At 63.4% G+C, this 21,999-nt stretch overlaps 3 protein-coding genes across 4 annotated transcripts; all 3 read left to right on the forward strand.

The window, feature by feature from the left end:
* Nucleotides 1-1,238: 1,238 nt before the first annotated feature.
* On the forward strand, nucleotides 1,239-11,331 carry IST1 (IST1 factor associated with ESCRT-III). 2 transcript variants are annotated; one of them, XM_068955260.1, is made up of 10 exons: nucleotides 1,239-1,304; nucleotides 3,511-3,610; nucleotides 4,303-4,483; nucleotides 4,748-4,835; nucleotides 5,158-5,241; nucleotides 5,657-5,767; nucleotides 6,156-6,362; nucleotides 7,511-7,606; nucleotides 8,864-8,912; nucleotides 10,060-11,331. In XM_068955260.1, the coding sequence occupies exons 2-10, from the start codon at nucleotides 3,523-3,525 to the stop codon at nucleotides 10,257-10,259; spliced, it is 1,104 nt and encodes a 367-aa protein (XP_068811361.1). In that variant the 5' UTR covers nucleotides 1,239-1,304; nucleotides 3,511-3,522; the 3' UTR covers nucleotides 10,260-11,331. The 2 variants fall into 2 exon arrangements, with proteins under 2 accessions (XP_068811361.1, XP_068811362.1); XM_068955261.1 differs by having other exon boundaries at nucleotides 1,255-1,304; nucleotides 4,115-4,483.
* Nucleotides 11,332-11,906: 575 nt separating this feature from the next.
* Nucleotides 11,907-16,004, forward strand: DHODH (dihydroorotate dehydrogenase (quinone)). Its single transcript, XM_068956331.1, has 9 exons — nucleotides 11,907-11,927; nucleotides 12,531-12,779; nucleotides 13,623-13,822; nucleotides 14,040-14,122; nucleotides 14,484-14,671; nucleotides 15,032-15,145; nucleotides 15,330-15,483; nucleotides 15,560-15,719; nucleotides 15,829-16,004. The coding sequence occupies exons 1-9, from the start codon at nucleotides 11,907-11,909 to the stop codon at nucleotides 15,881-15,883; spliced, it is 1,224 nt and encodes a 407-aa protein (XP_068812432.1). The 3' UTR covers nucleotides 15,884-16,004.
* Nucleotides 16,005-17,676: 1,672 nt separating this feature from the next.
* Nucleotides 17,677-19,690, forward strand: LOC138068382 (haptoglobin-like). The gene is made up of 5 exons (XM_068955501.1): nucleotides 17,677-17,915; nucleotides 18,242-18,303; nucleotides 18,438-18,539; nucleotides 18,683-18,757; nucleotides 18,891-19,690. The coding sequence occupies exons 1-5, from the start codon at nucleotides 17,905-17,907 to the stop codon at nucleotides 19,673-19,675; spliced, it is 1,035 nt and encodes a 344-aa protein (XP_068811602.1). The 5' UTR covers nucleotides 17,677-17,904; the 3' UTR covers nucleotides 19,676-19,690.
* Nucleotides 19,691-21,999: the final 2,309 nt, after the last annotated feature.

Consider the following 21,999-nt stretch of genomic DNA (forward strand, 5'->3'; position numbering starts at 1 on the left):
ACGGCACGGCACGGCTCGGCACGGCTCGGCACGGCTCGGCTCAGCACAGCTCGGCTCGGCACGGCACGGCAGACTCGGCTCAGCACGGCACGGCTCGGCATGGCTCGGCTCAGCACGGCACGGCTCGGCTCGGCACGGCTCGGCACGGCTCGGCACGGCTTGGCACAGCACGGCACGGCCCAGCCCGGCTCAGCACGGCACGGCCCGGCCCGGCCCGGCCTGGCTCAGCACGGCACAGCACAGCACGGCTCAGCACGGCTCAGCACAGCTCGGCACGGCTCGGCTTGGCATGGCACTGCCTGGCTCAGCTCAGCCCAGCTCGGCTCAGCGCTGCCCGGCCTGGCCTGGCTCGGCTCGGCTCGGCCCGGCTCGGCTCAGCCCGGCACGGCTTGGCACAGCCCGGCTCGGCTTTGGCCCGGCTCGGCACGGCACGGCCCGGCGCGGCACAGCTCGGCTTGGCCCGGCACGGCTTGGCACAGCTCGGCTTGGCTTTGGCCCGGCCCGGCCCGGCTCGGCCCGGCTCAGCTTTGGCCCAGCTCGGCCCGGCCCGGCCCGGCTTGGAACGGCTCGGCTCGGCTCAGTTCAGCACGGCACGGCTCGGCATGGCTCGGCTCGGCTCGGCTCGGCTCGGCCTGGCTTGGCACGGCACGGCACGGCCCGGCTCGGCTCGGCACGGCCCGGCTCGGTTCGGCTCAGCTCGGCTCGGCACGGCCCGGATGGCTCGGCACGGCTCAGCTCGGCATGGCTCAGCACGGCTCGGCTCGGCTCGGCTCGGCTCGGCTCGGCCCGGCTCGGCACGGCTCGGCTCGGCCTGGCTCGGCACGGCTCGGCTCGGCCTGGCTCGGCACGGCTCGGCTCGGCTCGGCTCGGCCTGGCTCGGCACGGCTCGGCTCGGCTCGAATCCTCCCCCCCGGCCCGGCCCGGCCCGGCCCGGTCCCGCCGGCGGAACGCTGTGTGCCCGGAACCTCCGTGCCGGGGCCGGGACCCGGCGGGCCAGCTCGGCGCCGCACCGTCCGACCCGTGCCGGCACTGCACGCATGTATCCTGGATCCCTCCGCTGGGCGAAGTAGTCCCTGAGCGCCGCGGTCCCGCTGGGGCCGCCGCCGCGGCTCCTTGCCTGGGGCGCAGCCAAGCCATCGCGGTAGCCGCGGAGAGCCGCCGCGCCGCCCCCTGTGCCGCACCGAGTCGGCCGGGCGGCGGCAGGGAGCCGGGGCGGGCCGCGCCGCGCCGCGGATCCCTGCGCGGGGGCGGTGCGGCCGCCGGCCGCCATTTTGGGTGCCTGGAGCCGGCGCGTCGGGCGGCTGGTGAGCGCGGCCGGGGCGGCGATGGAGTGACCTGGCCCGGCCCGGGGCCCGGTGGGGCGGGCGGGCGGGGGACGCGGCCCTGGGGCCGGCAGAGCGCGGCTGGAGCCAAGGCGCTGAGCCCGCGCCCCTGCTCGGAGCGGCGCAGCGGCCGGAGGCGCCCTCGCAGCGGGCCGGCTCCGCCCGGGGAAGGGCTGAGCTCCGCTGGGGCCGCAGTCGCCGGCCTCCGCCGGCGGGGAGGCCGGGGGCAGGGCAGGGAGGCGGCACCAGCCCTTCTGCAGCGGCGTGGGGGAGCGGCTTGGGGGGAGAGGGGCGCCGGCAGCGGCGCAGACTGGAACACATTGTGGGAAGCTCCTTGTGAACGCGAGGGAAAACTTCTTTCCCGTGAGCAGCGGAGCAGGTTGCCCAGAGAGGTTGTGGGGTCTCCTTCACTGGAGATGTTCAGAACCCGCCTGGACGCGATCCTGGGCACCGGGCTCTAGAGGACCCTGCTTGACCGGGGGGTTGGACTGGATGATCTCCAGAGGGCCCTTCTGGTGGGGCCGTTCTGTGTGGTTCTGGGGCGGCAGGACCGCTTAGGGCGACAGTAAGGTGTCTGTGGAAGAATAACTGGTGAGCAGGTTGCTAGTTGGTGGCTCTGCTTCGAATAAGTCTATTGAAACAGGTTATTGTTAACGACAGTAGTTTTTCAATATAGCCTTTACAACTCGTGCGCTGAGGCTGTTTCTTGCAATGGTATGAAGTTACTTTAATGTTGCAGGAATGCGTTCCAGTTGCAGAATGACAATAGTTAATTAAGTTTGTATGGCATCAGACAAATTTATATTGTGCACATGTATTTCTGAAGCAATGTTCTTCTGAGCGTTATTGGTTCTATGTGTCTTTGCAATGATAATTGTGTTGATGTGCGTGATAGGTCAGCTAAATAGACTGGCTGCACTCCAGATAGTAGCGAATCGCATGTAAAACACTTGTTATGTACAGAATACTATCGCTATCCTAAATTCTGATCTAATATCTGCTCCAGATACAGGTGAAGGTCTTCCCGTGTGATAGCCTTAAGGAAGGCTATCACAAAAGCCAACAAACTTGTGTCGGTTTGGCGCCTTAATGAAATGTCTTCTGAGTTAACTTTCTGTAGGATTAGTGAGTTGTACTGGCTCATGAGAGACTGTACAAGTGCCAAAGCAAGCGTGCAGTAAGCAGCAGGAGCGTGGGGAATATGAACTAGGAACTTCCTCCTGCTGCTGACAGGGAGTGTTAGCTTTGCTCAAGCCTTAGTTTTACAGTCCTTGGGTTAATGATGTGGCCATTTTAGAGCTTGCGTGTTATTAGTACAGAGGTGGTTTTGCTTCTTGCAGTTCCCCTGCATGTTTCTTAACAAAACCATCTTAGACTTTCTCTTTTTTAAATGAAGTAACAGAGAGTGAGGATTTGATGGTGTGATAGTTGTAGTAGGTGGCATTTTGAGGCACTGGTTTACTTCCCTCACCGTTCAAAGTAAGGAAACGAGAGCATGTTTTCTAACAAATACACTGTTTATCGCTTGTTGCGGGATATTTTTATTGCTACTGGCTATATGTAAAACCTGAGATGTTTTTCTCCTTGGGTTTCATAGAAATCTAGGGCTGGATGGGACCTCAAGATACCCTCTAGTTCAGCTTCTTGAGCTGAGGCGCAACCGTATTTTCCTAGACTCCTGCTGATGGATGTTTTCTCTAGCGTTCTTAAAAACTTTATGTGCTCTTGTATTCAAATCAGTGGCTAGTGTCACTTGTCTGGGTTAAATAGACCCAGATCTTTAAGTTACTGTTTTAGGGTATGTTTTCTAACCCTGCTCCTATTTATGGAGTAGTCCCAGATTTTCATCATCTTGTATCTTTCTGGAGTAACCGGAGAACTGAAGGCGTTTTCCCACTTTGGCAGAAAATGCTGCTGTTTCTGTGCTTGAGAGTCTTCAGCCTGTCAGAATAGAAATATCCAGGAAGTGTATATTCCCTGTTGGCCTTGGTGGTGCAGAGTTGTGAGGAGGGAAAGGGCATGATGGGTGCTGTGGGTCTAGTTGTTTGTATATAAGCAGATTCGGGAATGACAGGCCTGTGCCTGTACATTTGGAGAATTAGTTGTTTCCGAGTAGAACGGTGACTGATGTCCTTTGGGTGCCATCAGCAGCTCCTGGTGCTAATGATCCTCTGCTCTTCTCTCACAGAAAGTGTTTATCATGTTGGGCTCTGGGTTCAAGGCTGAGCGCTTGCGAGTCAACCTGCGCCTTGTTATCAATCGCCTCAAGCTGCTGGAGAAAAAGAAGAGTGAGTATTTGTGGGGGTAGGTGTGAGTCAGGCTGGTTTGGAGGTTCAGGAGACTGTAGAGAAGATGTTTCTGGGGTTGGAGAAGTTTAATGGGACAAGCGTGGAGCAGCCTTTTGCTTTTCCTTTGCCCTGCCTGGACCCAGGCCTTGCAGTCTTCCCTGGTGTGTGGTCCCTGGGGGAGCAGGCTGGCTCTGAGGGGTTTCCATCCACCTGCCCAGCAGCTGTTGGAGTGCAGCTGACACGGTGTGTGGGGTGGCAGCTGGGGGCTCTGTGTGAAGGGATGTCCTGGTTTGCCCACAAGGTCCTTCCCTGGCCCATCTGTACCACAGCACAGAGAGGAGCTTGCAGTGTGCTGAGGAAGGCCCTCCCTGCCTGTGCTGTCCTGCCCTGATCAGACACAGATAAGAGGGTTACCCGTGGTTCTGGATGACTCTGCAGTAGAGCTGAAGGTGCAGGAGCATTCCTGGCAGCTAAAAGCGCGCTCTCCTTTCTCTTGTGAGTTAGTATGCTAGGACCGAGACACAAGGACTCCACAAAGCCGCGGCCACGTGTCTCACGCCACAGAGGTGCGGTGAAGGAGAGAGAGAGAGAGAGAAACTGGCGATGGATTTGGGTGTCCAGGGAGTGTGGGCAGGGGTGGAGGCAGCAGCCCCTGCCAGCACAGTGACTAGCCTTGGGGATATGTGCTGTAGCTGAGTTGGCCCAGAAGGCGAGGAAGGAGATTGCAGATTATCTGGCAGCCGGGAAAGATGAGCGTGCCAGGATTCGTGTGGAGCACATCATCCGAGAAGATTACCTCGTGGAGGCCATGGAGATCCTGGAGCTGTACTGCGATCTGCTGCTAGCCCGCTTTGGCTTGATTCAGTCCATGAAGTAAGCTCTGGCCTAGCGGGTATGCTGTGGTAGAGGGGCCAGGCCCTCTGGGCCCAGGGAAGGGTAGTGCTGGGGGCAGGCCTGGGATACAGAAGGGCACCTGTGTTTGCCTCAGTGTCCCAAGGCTTTGGGAGACCTTTTTTTTCCTCAGGCAGGGAAGACTGGAGCCCAGCCTGAGGATGGGGACTTTGAGGCTGAGCAGCTTGAGGGCTGCAAGGACTAGGTACTTGGTGTGGAGATGGGGTTGTCTTGTTCTGTCCCTAGGGAGTTGGACTCCGGCCTGGCAGAAGCGGTATCTACGCTGATCTGGGCTGCACCACGACTCCAGTCGGAAGTGGCTGAGCTGAAGATTGTGAGTAGGGCTGTTTGAGGGGTGTTACGGGTGCAGGGTGGGGGTGACACTGCCGGAAAGCGGTGGAAGCTGTCGTCCAGGACTCTACTGAGGCAAAGGATGTATTTCCCTGGGCTCTGCAGGCTCAGACCCCAGCCTGGGTGCCAGTTCCATGAGGAGCCCTGGAGTCTCAGAGGTGGCTACAGCTGCTCATTTGGGGCGCTCGGTGGCAGAAACAAGGGGGAACTGGTAGGGCAAGGCTGCCAGCATTGCAGCAGATGTGGGGAGTGTGGCAGGGCAAAACAAAGGTATACAGTTTCCCAAAGTTTCTCTCCTGCTGCAGGTTGCTGACCAGCTGTGTGCCAAGTACAGCAAGGAATATGGGAAGCTGTGCCGGACAAACCAGATTGGGACAGTCAATGACAGGGTAACAAACTGGTGGAGCAGCCACAGCCAGCTGGAGTGGGCAGTCCAGGCTTACCTGCTGTGGCTGTCTGAGCCTTGTCGCCGTGGCAGGGGCTGTGCCTGTGGCGCAGTGCACAGTGGGGTGGGCTAGCTGTCCTGCTGAGGGCCTGCGTGCCTGGAGCACAGGAGGGTGGTGCAAGTGGGCCCCTGCTGTGCTGCCTATGGGTGGAGAGGAGCAGAGCGCATGGAGCCCAGTCCTCTGGGTGCCAGCAGCCCACCCCCCCCCCCCCCCACGGCAGCACTGGCTAGGAGGAAAGGCCTCCCCACGGCTGCGCTCTGCTCCCCACAGCAGATGCCCTTGGCTGGGAAAGAGCTCTGCTGTGCTGTGCTGCGCTGCCCTGGGCCTGCTGAGTGTCCCTGCACCTTTGTGTTTCCAGCTGATGCACAAGCTGAGTGTGGAGGCACCACCCAAGATCCTGGTGGAGAGATACCTCATTGAGATTGCCAAGAACTATAATGTACCCTACGAGCCTGACTCGGTGGTGATGGTGAGTGAGGCATGTGCGAGTCTGGAGCTCCCTTCTGTGTTCCAGTGACTCAAACGTCTCATTAGTACTGTGTGGGCTCTCGGAGTAGAGGGCTGCGGCATTGCAACAAATTCTGTGGTAGTTGTGCTTTGGTATCTTCTAGACAGCCCTAATGTAGCAGGATCCCTGCTCCTATCCACAGCCCTAAGGTGTATGGCTGTAGTGAACCTTGCTGTAATCTGGTCCCCTTTTTGATTCCCATGAGCATCACTCTACATTTGCTGTTTGTTTTGTCCTTGTTGCTTTGTCCCATCTTTTCCAGTGGCAAATGCTGCATCTGATGCTCTTCAGTGGGTTGTGATCAGAATAGAGATGTGTTGGTGAGCAGAATTCTTCCCCCTCTCCCCAGGCTGAAGCCCCCGCTGGTGGAGAGGCAGATCTAATCGATGTGGGCTTCACAGATGATGTGAAGAAAGGTGGCCACGGAGGGGGAGGAGGTGGTGGATTTACAGCCCCACTGGTTGGTCATGATGGAATAATGCCCATGCCAATGCCGATGCCTGTGCCCATGCCATCACCAAATCCGCCGTTCTCCTATCCACCCCCAAAGGGACCGGTAAGTGCCTGTGGTTTGAGCATTACCTTTTTCTGTGGGAGACCCCGCTTATAATGCTTAGCGTTGTGTCTGCTTTTTGGGAAGCATCTGTACCTGATAGCTTGATGTGTCAGAAGGCCATCATGTTGCCGTGAGACTGTACAGGGTGGAAAATGTTGGCAGTGCAGCTGAAGCTTCCTGTTGCTTCTAGACTGTGGAAGTTCCTACTCCTGTTCTCCAGCGCCGCCCCCCCCCCCCCCCCCCCCCTTTTCCCTCAGGGAACAGAGGAGTCCAGACTTAACTTGTGAGGCAGTCTTCTGCTGACTGTCAGGCTTTTGGCCAGGGCTTGGAGCAGCACTTTGAAGTTGGTAGTCTGATAGTATGCCAAGATTCAGTTCAGGAAATCTGGTGAGTTTTGTGGGGTGAGAAAAGCAAAGGAAAAAATACAGGAATGCCCTGTCTTCAGACCTGTGAGGGGAGGGGACCAGGCCAATGGCCCTTGGGGATGATTCCTTGCAAGGGTAGAAGGTGGGAGCTGGGAAGAGCACCTTGTTGCAGGCCTCTCACTGAATTCGGCCCTTTACAGGTTGTCTGTGTGGACTGGAGAGTGGCAAGACAGTGGGCTTGGTGTTTTGATATGGTCCTCACAATGCTGCGGTGTTTTTCACAGAAAATCCAGGCCAGGTGTCATCAGCTGGCTGAAGGCCTAGGCATAAATATTCTGAAGACTCTCTCCACCTCTAGGTCTTTGAGGCACTGTTGTGTTACAGATAAGGGTAATAGCCTTGAGTGAGCCAGAGAAGACCACCTTTGTGTTTTGTGATGGTGGCTCAGGGATTCTTAAGGCAGGGTATTTTCCTTCTGGCCTGGTGCTTCTAAAACTTTGAAATATGAAGTGTTTAGTCATGCTGGTTCTTCAGAATAACCTGCAGTCTTCTTAGCTGGGTCTGGCTGTTCCAGGTGACTACATCTGAATAATATTTGGGAATTTTTTCCTAGTGGGTATAAACTATGTTAGGTTGGATACTTGTCTGCATTTGTCTTAAACTACTAACTTATCTGACTCTGCTAGGAGTTGCAGGAGTATTGCGTCCTGTGGTGGCTGTGCCAGGTGAGTTGCCTGGTGAGCACAGTTGGTGCATGACTGTTTAATTTATCTTTCTGTACAGGAGAACTTCAATGGCCTACCAGTGGGGACCTACCAGCCTTTTGCTGCTAACATTCATCCACCACCAATTCCGGCAAACCCACCAACGTATGAGTCTGTAAGTGCCTGAGGTGACTCATCCTTGTAGGAAACAGAAGGAAACTCAAAAAGCGGGCAGTGTTAGCCAGAGGGAAGGCAAATGTTCATTAAGCACATTGCTCTCAACTTTTCTCTTTGGAGCTTTTGGGGTGGCGGTTGGCATTGTTTTTGGGTGTGGTAAGTCGCAGGGTGTGTGTGATGAGCGTGTGGCTTGTGAGGGGGAAGTTCCTCAATCAGCTATGCTTTGGCTACCAAAGAAAGCCGAAACTTGTTTTACTGCATTGTTAAAATGATGATAAACATGTAACAAATAGTCCACAAATTCTGCTTTTTGCAATGTAAAGTGTTTATAACTTTTGGTCTGTTTTATTATGGCTTTTGAGCTAATTCAGTAGTTAGCCTGGATGAAAACTTTGGCTGGCGCAACTAATGCGTTTTAAACACGCTCTTCCTTTCCCAAACTCTTCTCAGTCATTTGGGGACAAGGAAGGGGAGGGCTGGAGCTTTCTCTTTCCATGCTTGCCTGTGTCTTTGCTGCAGTTCATGATCATGCCTGTCATTTTGCTTTCAATGACAGGCTTCTTGTCCTTGCAGTATCCTGAGCAGGGATGAGTAGCCCAGCACCTGTGTGTGCTGACATCACATACGAGCTGCACAGCAGCCTTTGAGTCAAGGAGGTGCAGGCATAGATGGAGGAGTTGTTAGCTGGGTAGAGGTAGATGTCACTGATTGCAACCCACAAGGAGGAGCTTTCCTAGCACACCTGACCATACTGTGGGCCTTTGTCCCAGCTGGATCAAGACCTGAGGTGGAGTCCTTTCATCCCTTGCCCTCTTGCCTTCTCGTAGTCACAAGGGCTTATCTATGGCTTATAAAAGGAAGTAAGCACTCTCTGCATTTGTGTGTAAATGGCGCAGGCTTCTTTCACTTATCTTCTTGATAAATATTTTTGCCCTGCTAGTGGATATGTGTGTAGTTTTGTGTTTTGTTTTTTTTTTTTTTAATACAGTTCTAGAATATGGTCAGCAAAGCTGCTTTGATTGACAAGGAAGGAGAGAAGAATGGAAATACTGCCTCCTTTTCTTAGGAAGAGAGACAGATTTTTTTGAGTGTACTAGGAGCTAGGGTTGTCTCTTTTCCTGGGAGGGATGGAGTATTTTTACTGCTCTGCATGAGTGGTGGTGAGTGTGCTGTTGTCCATGAGCATCACCTACAGGCCTGTGCAATTTTGTGCCTGCTTGGAGAGAGGTCTGTAGTAACTGAGTGTCTGTTTCAGATTGATGAACCTAGTGCTGACAAGGATGTTTCTTCTGCACAGGTGTCCGGTAAGTATGTCAAGGGGTATGGGAAACCTAGGGTGGCTTGGGGCTGAGGTTAGCTTGGGATCCTAGTGTCCCTGGGAGGAAGCTTTCCATACAGGGAGTAATGTGTTGAACATTGTGAAAGCAGGATCTGTCTGAGTCTGGAGAGGGCCGTAACAGAAACGGAGAGTATCCTCTCAGACAGGGAGGATCTGGACTTCCACTGGGAAACTAGAGCTTGATTCCAGAGTTAGTACTGAGTCTCCAGCTTAAGCTGACTCATCAGACCGAATGTAGGGAGTTGCAGGACAAGATGAGAGAGTAGCAGATTTAAGTGTTTTGGTTTTTTTTTTTTTTATATACAGGGTAAATAATATTGTTCTGCAACTACAGAATAAAAGTAGCACTAAGATAGACAAGTCAATATTAATGTCAGTGTGGAGATTGCATATAGCAGGGCTAGTAGAGAGAGCTGTTATCCCTGGATCCAGCTGCCTAAAGGATTCATGCATCATAATTGGGCCATTGGAAAATTTTCCAGTCTTGCACAGTGGGATTCTGCTCTGTCTGTTTCAGAAGCACTTGTTATTTCTAGCCCTTGATAAGGGCAGAAAGGGTAGATAGGCTCTTGCCAGCTCCAGCAAGGATTTCTAACAATTTAACGGAGGCTTCTGGAAAGGCGTTGCTGGTGAGGAATGCTGAAGGAGACAAGCCTACAGCTGCACTGGAGTTGGCTGTATGCTTCTGTTTGATAGCTGGATGATAAGAGCATGTGATACCTGCCTCTCTCTTTTGGAGGTTTTGGAATGGAGAAAATGGGGACTTTGAATCCCCATGATGCAATCCAGCTGTTGTATGTGTGTGGGTGCTTCAGCCCACCTGTGACAGATCGTAGCAACAGATATGGATCCGCTTCCATGTGGTGCAGCCAGAGGACAGGGTGACCAGCCCAGATCGGCCATGACTGCAGCTCCTTGCAGCCATATAAACTTAACACCTTGTATTTTTCCCTGACTGAGTCTGAGTGCGGTAGGAAGTATGTGATTATTGGCCCTGTTTAGAAAAATGCATTGGTACTGCCTGTTTGATAGTATATTCTTTTCTTGTGTGGCTCTTTGTGTGCTGAGAGTGTAATAATGGTGAAGTGAAATATTTTCCTTATTCTCATTAGGGCCTGGGCCCAAGCCAGAAGCTTCTCCAAAACCAAAAGCTGTCGCTCCTGATACCTACGATAACTTTGTGTTGCCTGAATTACCATCCGTGCCGGATACGCTGCCAACAGCATCTGCTGGCGCCAATTCTTCTGCCTCTGAAGACATTGACTTTGATGATCTGTCTCGGAGGTTTGAGGAGCTAAAGAAGAAAACATAAGACTGACTGGGCTGTAACTCCAACGTGAGAAGCTATGACAGCTTCTTCTCTCTGAAACACTCTTCTAGAAATCGGTTTCCTGTATTAACCTAAAATGAACGCGCTCTTCTTTTTGAGCCCTCTTCCTGCTGTACTTAAACCAAACGCTGCCACTTTCCCAGTCTTTGTTGCTCCAGGAGGTGAACTGTAGTGGGATCCTGTGAGACTGGAGCAGGGATCAGCTCCTATCAGTCTGAGTAGTTATATTGTCCAGGAAAGCCTTGCTTGACATTCTGGGTGCCAATCCTGACTGCCTCCGCAGTGGCTCTGCATTCCTTTCCATGGAGAAGGAAGGTGAAGATTGAGAGGTGACCAGGCCTGCTCCTCACGTGTGTGATCTCAAGGGGAGCATCATTCACGTGCTGCCCAGCTCTGCTTTATGGCACAGATGGTAAGGATGAGTTGAGTAGATTGGCACTGCCCTTGAGGTTTTGCAGTACCCTGGCACTTAGGCTACCCCCTGGCTGCAGCTAGATCCAGTTGCAGAGTTTGCCTGGGAAGCTGAAGTCCTCCTTTAGTCCCGCTGGATTCTCAGGGAGCCCTCTGTGGCCTTTGCTGCATTATCTGCAGGGAGGGTTGGTTCGCCTTTCGCAAGAGGGCAGGGCTGTGCTATCTCCTGTTCCAGCAGTGCGTTCAGCCTGAACCTGCTGGGAGCGCATGCTGGCGGGGCAGAGGAGGCTGCCAGAGCCACACGGCGTGTTCTAACTCTGCCTTAGACAAAATCAGCTTCTGTCTCAGCTGGGTGCTAGAAAGCCTATGGAGAGCTGAAAGTTGACTGGAGTCTGACTGGATGTTTGGCAGTAACTTTGCCTACGTGCAGAGCGAGCCGATGGGAGATGCAGCCCGAGTGCTGGCAGAGCTCTTTGTGTAGCTGTGGCGTTTGTTCCTGTGAGCCAGGGGGAGGGACTGTTGAACCTGACTTGCTCTCTTCTGTGTAATGTATCTGTATATAACATTTTCACACAACTTTTCTTTGAAGTTTTGATTGGTTTGTATCTTACAGACTAGCTCCTAATAAAGTTTAGGATTGTGAGCAGCTGTCTCTGAGCGAGTCAGGGGCTGCGCCCAGCACGAGGATGCTGTTTGCCACAGGGGGCCTATCCTGATGGAGAGGAGATGCCCCGCAGAGGAAACGGGCACTAGTGGTGGGGGTGAGTGGGATTTGGTCACGGCGCAGCTGTTAGCGCAGAGGTCTCTTGCTCAAAGAGCTGCGGCCGGTGCAGTGTCCACAGCCTCTCTTCTGGTTGCGTTCCTGAAGAGGCCGCTGTGGGGCCTCTGGGTTCAGGGTGCGTGGCTGCCGTGGGCCGCGCGGGTGCCGGGAGGACAAATACATCTCTTCCGAGGAGGAAAAACGACTCGCCCGTGCCCCGGGTGCGGTGCAGCCGCCCTGGCTCGGGGGCGGGGCCTCAGGGGGGGCGGGGCCTCGGGGGCGGGGCCTCGCCCCTCCTGCCGTCACTCGTTGGCGTCACGCTGTTTGGGCGGTCCCGTCCCCCTCCTGCCGCCCCGGCGCCCGCGCTGCTGCGCCGCTATTGGCTGGCACCGTCCGGTCTTGGCCAATCGCCGGGCCGGAGCTGCTGGGGGAGGCCGCGCACGTGCCCGCCTGGGCAGATGGCGGCGGCGGCGCTGGGCGTGAGCGGGCGCGTGGCGCGGGGGGGGCGGGGTGAACGGGAGCGGGGGGGTGAGCGGCAGCGGGGGGACCGAGGGGGGTGCGGGTTGGGGGTGCAGGGGGGTGCGGGTTGCAGGCGCTGTGGGTTGCACTGTGGGTTGCGGGAGGTGCAGGGGGTGCGGGTTGGGGTGCGGGTTTGCAGGCACCGTGGGTTGCAGTGTGGGGTGCAGGGGGATGCAGGGGGGTGCGGGCTGGGGGTGCAGGGGGTGCGGGTTGTGCAGGGGGGTGCAGGGGGTGCGGGTTGGGGTGCGGGTTGTGTGGGGGGGTGCGGGTTATGCAGGGGTTGCGGGTTGCGGTGCGGGGGCTGCGGGTTGTGCAGGGGGATGCCGGGGGTGCGGGTTGCGGTGCAGGTTGTGGGGGGGGTGCGGGTTGCGGTGCAGGTTGTGCAGGGGGATGCAGGGGGTGCGGGTTGCGGTGCAGGTTGTGGGGGGGGGTGCAGGTTGTGCAGGGGGATGCAGGGGGTGCGGGTTGCGGTGCAGGTTGTGGGGGGGGGTGCGGGTTGTGCAGGGGGATGCCGGGGGTGCGGGTTGCGGTGCGGGTTGTGCGGGGGGGTGCGGGTTGTGCAGGGGGGAGCAGGCTGGGGGCGCCGGGGGCTGCGGCGCGGCACCGACAGTGTCGCGCAGCGGCGGCTGCTGGCGGCTGCGGGCGGCGGGCTGCTGCTGGGCTGGGCGCTGGCGGCGGGCGAGGAGCAGCTGTACGCGGCGGCGGTGATGCCCGCGCTGCGCGCCGTCCCCCCCGAGGCCGCGCACGGCCTGGCCCTGCGCGCCGCCGCCTGCCGGCTGCTGCCGCCCGCCCGCCCCGACGGCCCCGACCTGGTGCGGCTCCGCGGGGGGGAGCCGGGGGGCGCCCCAGGGTGCGGGGGGGGGGATCTGGGGGGCCCGGGGTGCAGGGGGGAGGCAGGGGGCACCCCGGGGCGCAGGGGGATGCTGAGGGGTGCCCAGGGGCGTGGGGGGGAGGTGGGGGTGCCCTGGGGCGCAGGGGGGAGGTGGGGGGCACCCCGGGGTGCGGGGGGAGCCGGGGGCACCCTGGGGCGCAGGGGGAGGCTGAGGGGTGCCCTGGGGCGTGGCGGAGCCGGGGGTGCCCCGGGGCGTGGGGGGGAGGTGGGAGGCACCCCGGGGTGCAGGGGGAGCTGGGGGTGCCCCGGGGCATGGGGGGGAGGCAGGGGGCACCCCGGGGCGCAGGGGGATGCTGAGGGGTGCCCAGGGGCGTGGGGGGGAGGCGGGGGGCACCCCAGGGCGCAGGGGGAGCTGGGGGTGTCCCGGGGTGCAGGGGGGAGACGGGGAGCACCCCGGGGGGCAGGGGGAGGCTGAGGGGCACCCCGGGGCGCGGGGGGGAGGCCGGGACGCCCAGGGCTGTTGAGCTGGGGCAGGGTGGCGACGGGAGGGAGGCAGGGGGCCGGGGGCAGGGGCACGGCCGGGGGGGCCGGGCAGCAGCGGGGGGTAGCGGGGCCCTTGGGTGACGGGTCGGCCGGGCACTGGCAAGCGACGCCCAGGGCTTCCCCCGTCCCTGGGGCGGCGAGGGAGCTGGGCCGTGGCGGCGGCGGGCCGGGGCAGGCTCCCTGCGGGGACCCGGGCCAGGCCTGCCGCAGGACGGGGGCCGGGGGCCAGCGCGGCCGCGGCCCCGCCGGCGCCTCGGCGTGACCCGGCCCCGGCCCGCAGGAGGTGCGCGTCCTCGGGCGCCGGTTCCGCAACCCGGTGGGGCTGGCAGCGGGCTTCGACAAGCACGGCGAAGCTGTGGACGGGCTCTTCAGGATGGGCTTTGGCTTCGTGGAAGTGGGGACGGTGACGCCCGAGCCCCAGGAGGGGAACCCCAAGCCCAGGGTCTTCCGGCTGACGGAGGACGAGGCCGTCATTAACAGGTGGGGCCGGGGGCTGCCGCCGCGGGGCGGCCCCGCGGGCACCGAGCGAGGGGCTGGGCGAGCTGCGGCGCGGGAGTGAGGCCGTGCCCGCCGGCGGCTCCCGCTCCGCTGCCGGTTGGACGCGCCGAGGCCAGGCCACGGCGACCCGCCCCTGCCTGCGGCCTGCTCGGGGCTGGAGGGCGCCAGCCTGGCCCTGAGCGCCGCTCGGTCCCCGCAGATACGGGTTCAACAGCCACGGTCACGCTGCGGTGGAGCGCAGGCTGCGGGCCCGCCAGCAGACGCAGCGCGGCCTCACTGAAGGTGGGCCAGGGCCTGGGTCGGCAGGGGGTCGCGGCGTCGGCGCTGGACGGCCCTGGCCAGCCAGAGGCCCCTGGGGCTGCAGCCCCTCCTGCGCCTCCCTGCTGCTGGAGCCGCTGCCCGCTGCCCTGGGACGGACAGGTCTGCCCGCGCGCTCGAAGCTCGGAGGGGCCGGGGCGGCCGGGCGGCCAGGCCGGCGGCTGCGGTACCAGGCGGGGCTGTTCCCGGGGCTGCAGGACGGCCCGGCACCCAGTCCCGTGGCGCGTGCGGGCCGCGAGTCCCCGCCTCGGCCGTGGCTGGCGCGCGGTCTCCCTTGCGGGCTGGCGGCAGTCCTGCTGCCCTAGCTGAGCCCCGTCTGCTCCAGCGGGCATGCCGCTCGGCGTCAACCTGGGCAAGAACAAGAGCTCTGCGGATGCTGCCGCTGACTACGTGGCTGGGGTCCGGACGCTGGGCCCCTTGGCCGACTACCTGGTGGTGAACGTGTCCAGCCCCAACACGCCGGGGCTGCGGGAGCTGCAGGGCAGGGCCGAGCTGCGCAGCCTGCTGACCAAGGTGAGCGACCCCGCCAGGCGCCTGGAGAGCTGCCCGCGGCCACGGCCGCGTCCCCTCCTGCGCTGCTCCAGCTGGCGGGGGCGCGCAGCTCCCGGGGAGGGGGACGGAGCCGCCGAGGCGTCCCCTGTCCCGCTGCCGGCCCCGGGGCGGGAGCGGGGCGCGCGAGCGGAGCGGCGCCGCCGCTGCGCCCTTCCTGCGAGGGGCAACGCGCCGGCCGCCCCCGGCCTCAGGAGTCGCTGCAGCCCCGCTCGTGCCCCAAGCGCGGCAGCAGCCCGTTGGCCGCGCTGCAGGGGGGGAGCAGGGCCGGTCCGGGGTGCGCGCGGTGCCCTGCCGCGTGCAGCCCCGTGCGTCCCCCCGCAGGTGCTGGCGGAGAGAGACCTGCTGCCGTGCGAGCGCAAGCCGGCCGTGCTGGTGAAGATCGCCCCTGACCTCACCGCGCAGGACAAGCAGGACATAGCTAGCGTCGTGCGGGAGGTGAGGGAGCGCGGCCGGAGGAGCTGGGCTCGCCTTGGCGGGCGACCCCCCCGAGGGACGGACGGGTCTGCAGCCGCCTGCCGGGCGGCCCCCGGCCCCGCGGGCCTGGCCCGGCAGCCGGGGACCCCGCGGCGCGCGGCGGCCGGGTCCTCAGGCCGCCGCTGGGGCGCGCGCTCCGCCGCAGGTCGGCGTGGACGGGCTGATCGTCAGCAACACCACGGTGAGCCGCCCCGGCGGGCTGCGGAGCGAGCGGCGCGCGGAGCCCGGCGGCCTCAGCGGGAAGCCCCTGCGGGAGCTCTCCACCCGGACCGTGCGGGACATGTACGCCCTCACCCGAGGTAGGGGCGGCGCGGGGCGCGGGGCGCGGGGCGGCTGCGGCCTCCGCCGCGCTGAGCGGCTCCGTCCCGTCGGCAGGCCAGGTGCCCATCATCGGCGTGGGTGGGGTGAGCAGCGGGCGCGATGCCCTGGAGAAGATCCGCGCCGGCGCCTCGCTGGTGCAGATGTACACGGCGCTGGTCTACCGCGGGCCGCCGGCGGTGGCGGCGGTGAAGCGGGAACTGGAGGAGCTGCTGCGGTGAGCGAGGGCCGGGCGTCCCCCGGGGCTGGGGAGGCGCCGGCGGCTGAGCCGGCGCGCTGGGGCAGGAGGGGCGCCTGGCCCGGCGTCACGCTCTGCCCTCCCTCAGGGAGCAGGGCTTCAGCAGCGTCGCGGAGGCCGTGGGAGCAGATCACCGGCGCTGACGCCGGGGGACCGAGGCCTGGCCGGGGGGGACCCTGCCGGGGTGCTGCACCGCGGCCGGCCGGCGGGCTCCGCAGCCTGCTCCCGGGGTCAATAAAGATGCCGCTCGCCTGCTGCCGTGCGCTGCCCTCGTCTGCGGTCGTCGGGGCTCCGGCTCGCCTCAGCCGGGGCACGTCCGCCCGGCCTGTGCTGGTCCCAGTCGGGTGATGGCAGCCGCGGGGCGCCGGGGTGGGTTGCTGGCTGTGCGAAGAGCTCGCCAGCGCGGGGGCCCGGGCCGGAGCCGCGGCGCAGAGGAGCCGCGCGTTCCCTGCGCGGCCGGTGCTTGCGCGTTGGAGGCGGCTGCGGTGGCGCCCTGCCGGGGCGGCCGGCCCCGCTCCCGCGCGGCTCCTGCGGGGACCTGGCAGCGTCCCGGCTGCAGGCTCTTGCCGCAGCCTGGCGCCGCTCTCCGGCCGCGCCGCGTAACCCGGCCGCGGGGCCCCCGGGGCAGCGTTGCATCAGCCCCCTGGCTCCGCCGCGCTGTGTGCCGGCCCGGGGAGCCGCCCCGCTCCCGGCAGCCCGCTGCCCCCTGCCCGCTCCGGCCCGGCCCCGCGCAGCGCCGGCCTCCTCTGGGGAGTCGCTCGTGCTGGTTGCAGCTCCGACGGGGCATTACCGACCCGCCAGCCGGGGTTTTCACGCGCTCGGTTTGGGCAGGGCCCTGGGCAAGCACCTTCCCCCAGGACCACCTTCCCGTGGCCCTCCTGCCCGCGCCCTGCGTCCGCAGCCTCCCTCGAGGCCCGGGGGGGCCGGGGCGCAGCCGCCTGCCCCCTTGCCCTGCCAGCGGACGGTCGCGCCCGTGGGGCCGGGCTGCCCCAGCGCGCAGCGCCGCGGGCGGTTGCGCGAGCGCGGTGGACGCCGGCCGGCGGGCCTCGAGGGGGCGGGAACGGGTTTGCGCAGGGTGGAAACACCCCGTCCGGAGCGTCTGCCGCTGCCCCTGTGCCGAGGGAGAGCCGGGCCGCGGGCGGCTCGGGGTGCCGCTGCCCCGCACCCCCCAGCCAGCTGCAGGCCGACCCCGCCGCGCCAGCGGCGCCCCGAGCGGAGGCAGCTGCCCCTCGCCCGGGCTCCTCCGGGGGCCACGCGGCCGCCCGGGCAGGTGCCTGCTGGCGGCGCTTCCCGGGGGGCGCCGGGCACGGCCCGTCTCCCCGCGCCGCGCCGCGCCGGCTCCCGTCGCCCCCGCTCGTTGCCCTGGGCGAGCTCGGCTCGGCCCCCGCGGCCTCGGCGGCGGCGTCGTCCTGGGCACGGCCGCCCGCACGCGGAGCGGGCAGCGCCCTGGCCGGGGCAGACGCGAGGCCGGCCCCGCGGCGCGTGGGGGGCTGCCCCGGCGGCCGCCGCGCGGGGACGGGGGGCCGCCGCTCCGGGGTGCGCCCGCGCTCCTCCCCGGCCCCTTGGCCTCCGCGGCCCCGGCCCCGCGGGCAGCTCCCGGCGCCCTTTGCTCCGTCCCGCGCCCTCGCTGCCAGCTGGCCGCGCGGGCTGGCCGGGGGCCAGCGATTGCTGCAGCGGGTTCCCGTAAAGCCGGGCTGGGTCCCTGCCCACCCGGACGAGCAGCGGCGCCCCGGGGCCGCCCGGGCGCGGGGCCCAGGCCTGCTGGCTGCGGGGGGGCGGCCGGCTCGGCCCCCCGCGCCCCGCCGCGGGGCTGGGCTGGGTCGGGGCACGGCGCGGTCCGCGGCGGGGCTGGGCTGCCTCTGCGGCCCCCGGCTGGTGTTGCAACGCCTGAGCCCCGGGGTCGGCGGCCGGATCCTCCCCCCGGCGTGTTTGCGGCTGCAAACTCCAGGAAGCTCCGGACGGAGTGGCTTCCCGGGGTGCTTGGCACGCCGCGCGGGAGCCTCTGCCAGGTGGGGTTGGTGGCCTTTCTGGGAAAGGCGCTGGCTGCGGCGCGGGGTCGGGGGCGCGGGGCCGCCCCCAGGCAGGGCAGGCGGCGATAAAAGGGGCGAGGAGGGAGCCCCGGCCGTCAGCCCGGCGGAGCAGGCTGCTGCGAAGAGCGCGAGCGATGAGCATGGGGTGAGCCACGCTGCCCCGGCCCCGCGGCGGGGCCTCGGCGCCGTCTCCGTCCCTGCCGCCCGGCCGAGCGCCGCCGCCGTCCCGGGGCCAGGCTGAGCGCTGGGGCCGGCCGCAGGCGGTGGCAGGACGGGTCCTGCCCCGGGGTCCGGTGACAGCGCAGGCGGCCTCAGGAGGCTGCATGGGATGGGCCGGCGTCGGGGAGCGCCCAGCGAGCCTGCCGGCGGCGCAGCCGGGCTCTGCCGGCACGCGGCGCCCCGGGCACGGGGCAGAGCCCGCGCTGCGGGCACGGGGCTGAGCCCCTGCTCACGGCCGCCCGCTCCCCGCAGGACGGCGGCGCTGCTGATCGCTGGCCTGGCCTGGGCGGCGCTGGACTCGGCGGCTGCCACCTGTGAGTGCCGGGGCGAGGGCGGGAGGGCCGGGCGGGCGGGCGCGTGCCGGGGGTCCGCGCCGGGGGTCCGCGCCGGGGGTCCGCGCCGGGGGCGCCCCGCAGCCCCCTGAGCTCTCCGCCTCCTCCGCCCGCAGCGTCGAGCTGCGCCAAGCCGGCGGCCATCGAGCACGGCCGCGTGGAGCACCTGGTCAGGTACCGCTGCGACCCCTACTACCAGCTGCGCAGCTCCGGCGACGGTGAGGAGCGCGGCCCCGGGCCCCCACCCCTCGCCGGGTCGGGCGGCGCGCCGCTGCCGCCCGCGCTGGGCCGCCTGCGCCTGCCGGGCCCCGGCCCCGGCGCCCCGCTGCGGCCGGGCGCCGACCCCCTCCTGCCTCTGCAGGCACGTACGAGTGCCACGAGAAGCACGTGTGGGTGAACGCCGAGGCCGGAGAGGAGCTGCCCGTCTGCGAGCCGGGTGAGCGGCCTGGGCTGGCGGGCTAGGGGCTGCCGCAGCCGGGCTGCCTGCAGCAGGAGCCCCCTGCGCCGGGGCCGCCAGGCGCCCCTGGGGCGAGCGGCGGGGGCTCACGGGGCCTCGTCCTCCTCGGCAGTGTGCGGGAAGCCGGCGCACCCGGCCACGCAGACGCAGCGCATCATCGGGGGCCTGCTGGCCGGCAAGGGCAGCTTCCCCTGGCAGGGCCGGCTGGTGACGCGCCACAACCTCACCGTGGGGGCCACGCTCATCAGCGACCAGTGGCTGCTGACCACCGGCAGGAACGTCTACCTGAACCACAGCGCGGACGCCGACCCGGCCGAGATCGCCCCCACGCTGCAGCTCTTCCTGGGCGGCAAGGAGCAGCTCGCCCCGCGGGTGGAGCGCATCGTGCTGCACCCCGAGTACCCCAAGGCCGTGGACCTGGCCTTGCTCAAGCTCAAGGAGAAGGTGCTGCTGGGAGAGGAGGTGATGCCCATCTGCCTGGCGCAGAAGGACTACCTGCAGCCAGGGCGGGTGGGCTATGTGGCGGGCTGGGGCCGCGGGGCCACCTTCGCCTTCTCAGACCTGCTGAAGTACGTGATGCTGCCGGTGGCGGAGAGCGAGAAGTGCGCAGAGTACTACGCGGCCCGGGGACCCCACGGCGTGCCGCCCCTCCTCAGCAAGCACACCTTCTGCGTGGGCATGAGCGAGCTGCGGGAGGACACGTGCTACGGGGACGCCGGCGGGGCGTTCGCCGTGCGGGACCCCGAGGACGACACCTGGTACGCCGCCGGCATCCTCAGCTACGACAAGACCTGCTCGGCCTCCAAGTATGGCGTCTACGTCAGCGTGGAGCACGTCCTCGACTGGGTGAAGCAGACCCTGGCCGACGATGGGGCCGGGGCTGCCAGCCCGCAATAAACCACCCCGCGCCTCGCCAACGGCTCCGGTGCCTCTGTCGCTGCCTCCCTGCGCTGCACGCACACGTGTGTGTGCATGCTGCACCTATGTGTCTGTGGGGGGGGGTGTGCGCGTGCATGCGTGTGTGTGTACACTGCACCCAGGGCTGTGTGTGTGTCCCTGCCTCTGGGGTGCACGTGGGGTGCCCCTTTTCCCCCACCGTGAGTCTGTGGGATCCCCCCACATGGCTCGATGGGATTCCCCCCCCATGTGGGTCTCCAGGATCACCCCTGTGTGGGTCTGTGGGATCCCCCCCCCCCATGTGGATCTTCCAGGATCGCCCCTGTGTGGGTCAGTGGGATCACAGAATCACAGAATGGTTGAGGTTGGAAGGGACCTCTGGAGATCATCTAGTCCAACCCCTCTGCTCAAGCAGGGTCCTCTAGAGCACGTTGCCCAGGATCATGTCCAGGTGGGTTTTGAATATCTCCAGGGAAGGAGACCCCACAACCTCTCTGGGCAACCTGTTCCAGTGCTCTGTCCCCCTCACAGGAAAGAAGTTCTTCCTCGTGTTCAGACAGAACTTCCTGTGTTTCCGTTTGTGCCCGTTGCCTCTTGTCCTGTCGCTGGGCACCACAGAGAAGAGCCTGGCCCCATCCTCTTGACACCCTCCCTTCAGACACTTGTATACATCTCATATTGTATACAATACATCTCATATACCCTCAGCCTTCTCTCCAGGCTGAACAGGCCCAGCTCTCTCAGCCTTTTGCTCACGTGAGAGATGCTCCAGTCCCCTCCTCATCTTTGCAGCCCTCTGCTGGACTCTCTCCAGCAGTGCCATGTCTCTCTTGCACTGGGGAGCCCAGAACTGGACACAGTACTCCAGGTGAGGCCTCCCCAGGGCTGAGGAGAGGGGCAGGATCACCTCCCTCCACCTGCTGGCAACACTCTGCCCCATGCAGCCCAGGATCCCATTGGCCTTCTTGGCTGCAAGGGCACACTGCTGGCTCATGCTTAACTTGTTGTCCACCAGGGCTCCCAGGTCCTTCTCTGCAGAGCTGCTTTCCAGCAGGTGTGTCCTGTCCTGGTGCCTGGGGTTATTCCTCTCCAACCTCTCCTGATGCATGGGGTTATTCCTCTCCAGGTGCAGGACCCTGCACTTGCCTTTGTTGAACTTCATGAGTTTCCTCTCTGCCCAACTCTCCAGCCTGTCCAGGTCCCTCTGAATGGCAGCACAGCCTCCTGGTGTGTCAGCCACTCCTCCCAGTTTAGTATCATCAGCAAACTTGCTGAGGAGGCACTCTGTCCCTTCACTCAGGTCATTGATGAACACATTGAACAAGAGTGGACCCAGTACTGGCCCCTGGTGGACACCGCTAGCTACAGGGCTCCAACTAGGCTGCACCACTGACCACAACCCTCTGAGCTCTGTCATCCAGCCAGTTCTCAATCCACCTCACTGTCCACTCAGCCAACCGACGCTTTCTGAGTTTACCTAGGAGGATGGGATGGGAGACAGTGTCAGAAGCCTCGCTGAAGTCCAGGTAGACACCATCCACTGCTCTGCCCTCATCTACCCAGCCAGTCATCCCATCAGAGAAGGCTATCAGATTGGTCAAGCATGATTCCCCTTTGGTGAAGCCATGCTGACTACTCCTGATCACCTGCTTGTCCTCCTCATGCTTGGGGGAGGACCTCCAAGATGAGTTGTTCCATCCCCTTTCCAGCGATGCAGGTGAGGCTGACAGGCCTGTAGTTTCCTGGCTCCTCCTTCTGGCCCTTTGGGAAGACTGGCATGACACTGGCTTTCTTCCAGGCCTCAGGCACCTCTCCTGTTCTCCAGGACCTTTCCAAGATGATGAAGAGTGGCCTAGCAATAACATCTGCCAGTTTCCTCAGCGCTTGTGGGTGCATCCCATTGGGGCCCATGGATTTGTTGATGTCAAGTTTCCACAAATGATCTCTAACCTGATCCTCCTTGACCAAGGGAGAGTCTTCCTTTCTCCAGACTTCCTCTCTTGTCCTCAGGGTCTGGAATTCCTCAGGACTGGCCTTAGCAGGAGAGACTGAAGCAAAGAAGGCATTCAGCAGCTCTGCCTTCTTGCCTTCTCTGTCACCAGGGCACCCGCCCCATTCAGCAGCAGGCCCACGTTTTCCCTAGTCTTCCTTGTGCTATTGATGTATTTGAAGAACCCCTTCTTGTTGTCCTTGACATCCCTTGACAGATTTAATTCCAACTGGGCCTTAGCCTTCCTTGTCGCATCCCTGCACACTCTGACAACGTCCCTGTATTCCTCCCAAGTGGCCTGTCCCCTTTTCCACATTCTGTACACTTCCTTCTT

The sequence above is a fragment of the Struthio camelus genome, chromosome 10 (assembly GCF_040807025.1).
Source record: "Struthio camelus isolate bStrCam1 chromosome 10, bStrCam1.hap1, whole genome shotgun sequence".
In the NCBI taxonomy this organism is placed as follows: Eukaryota; Metazoa; Chordata; class Aves; order Struthioniformes; family Struthionidae; genus Struthio; species Struthio camelus.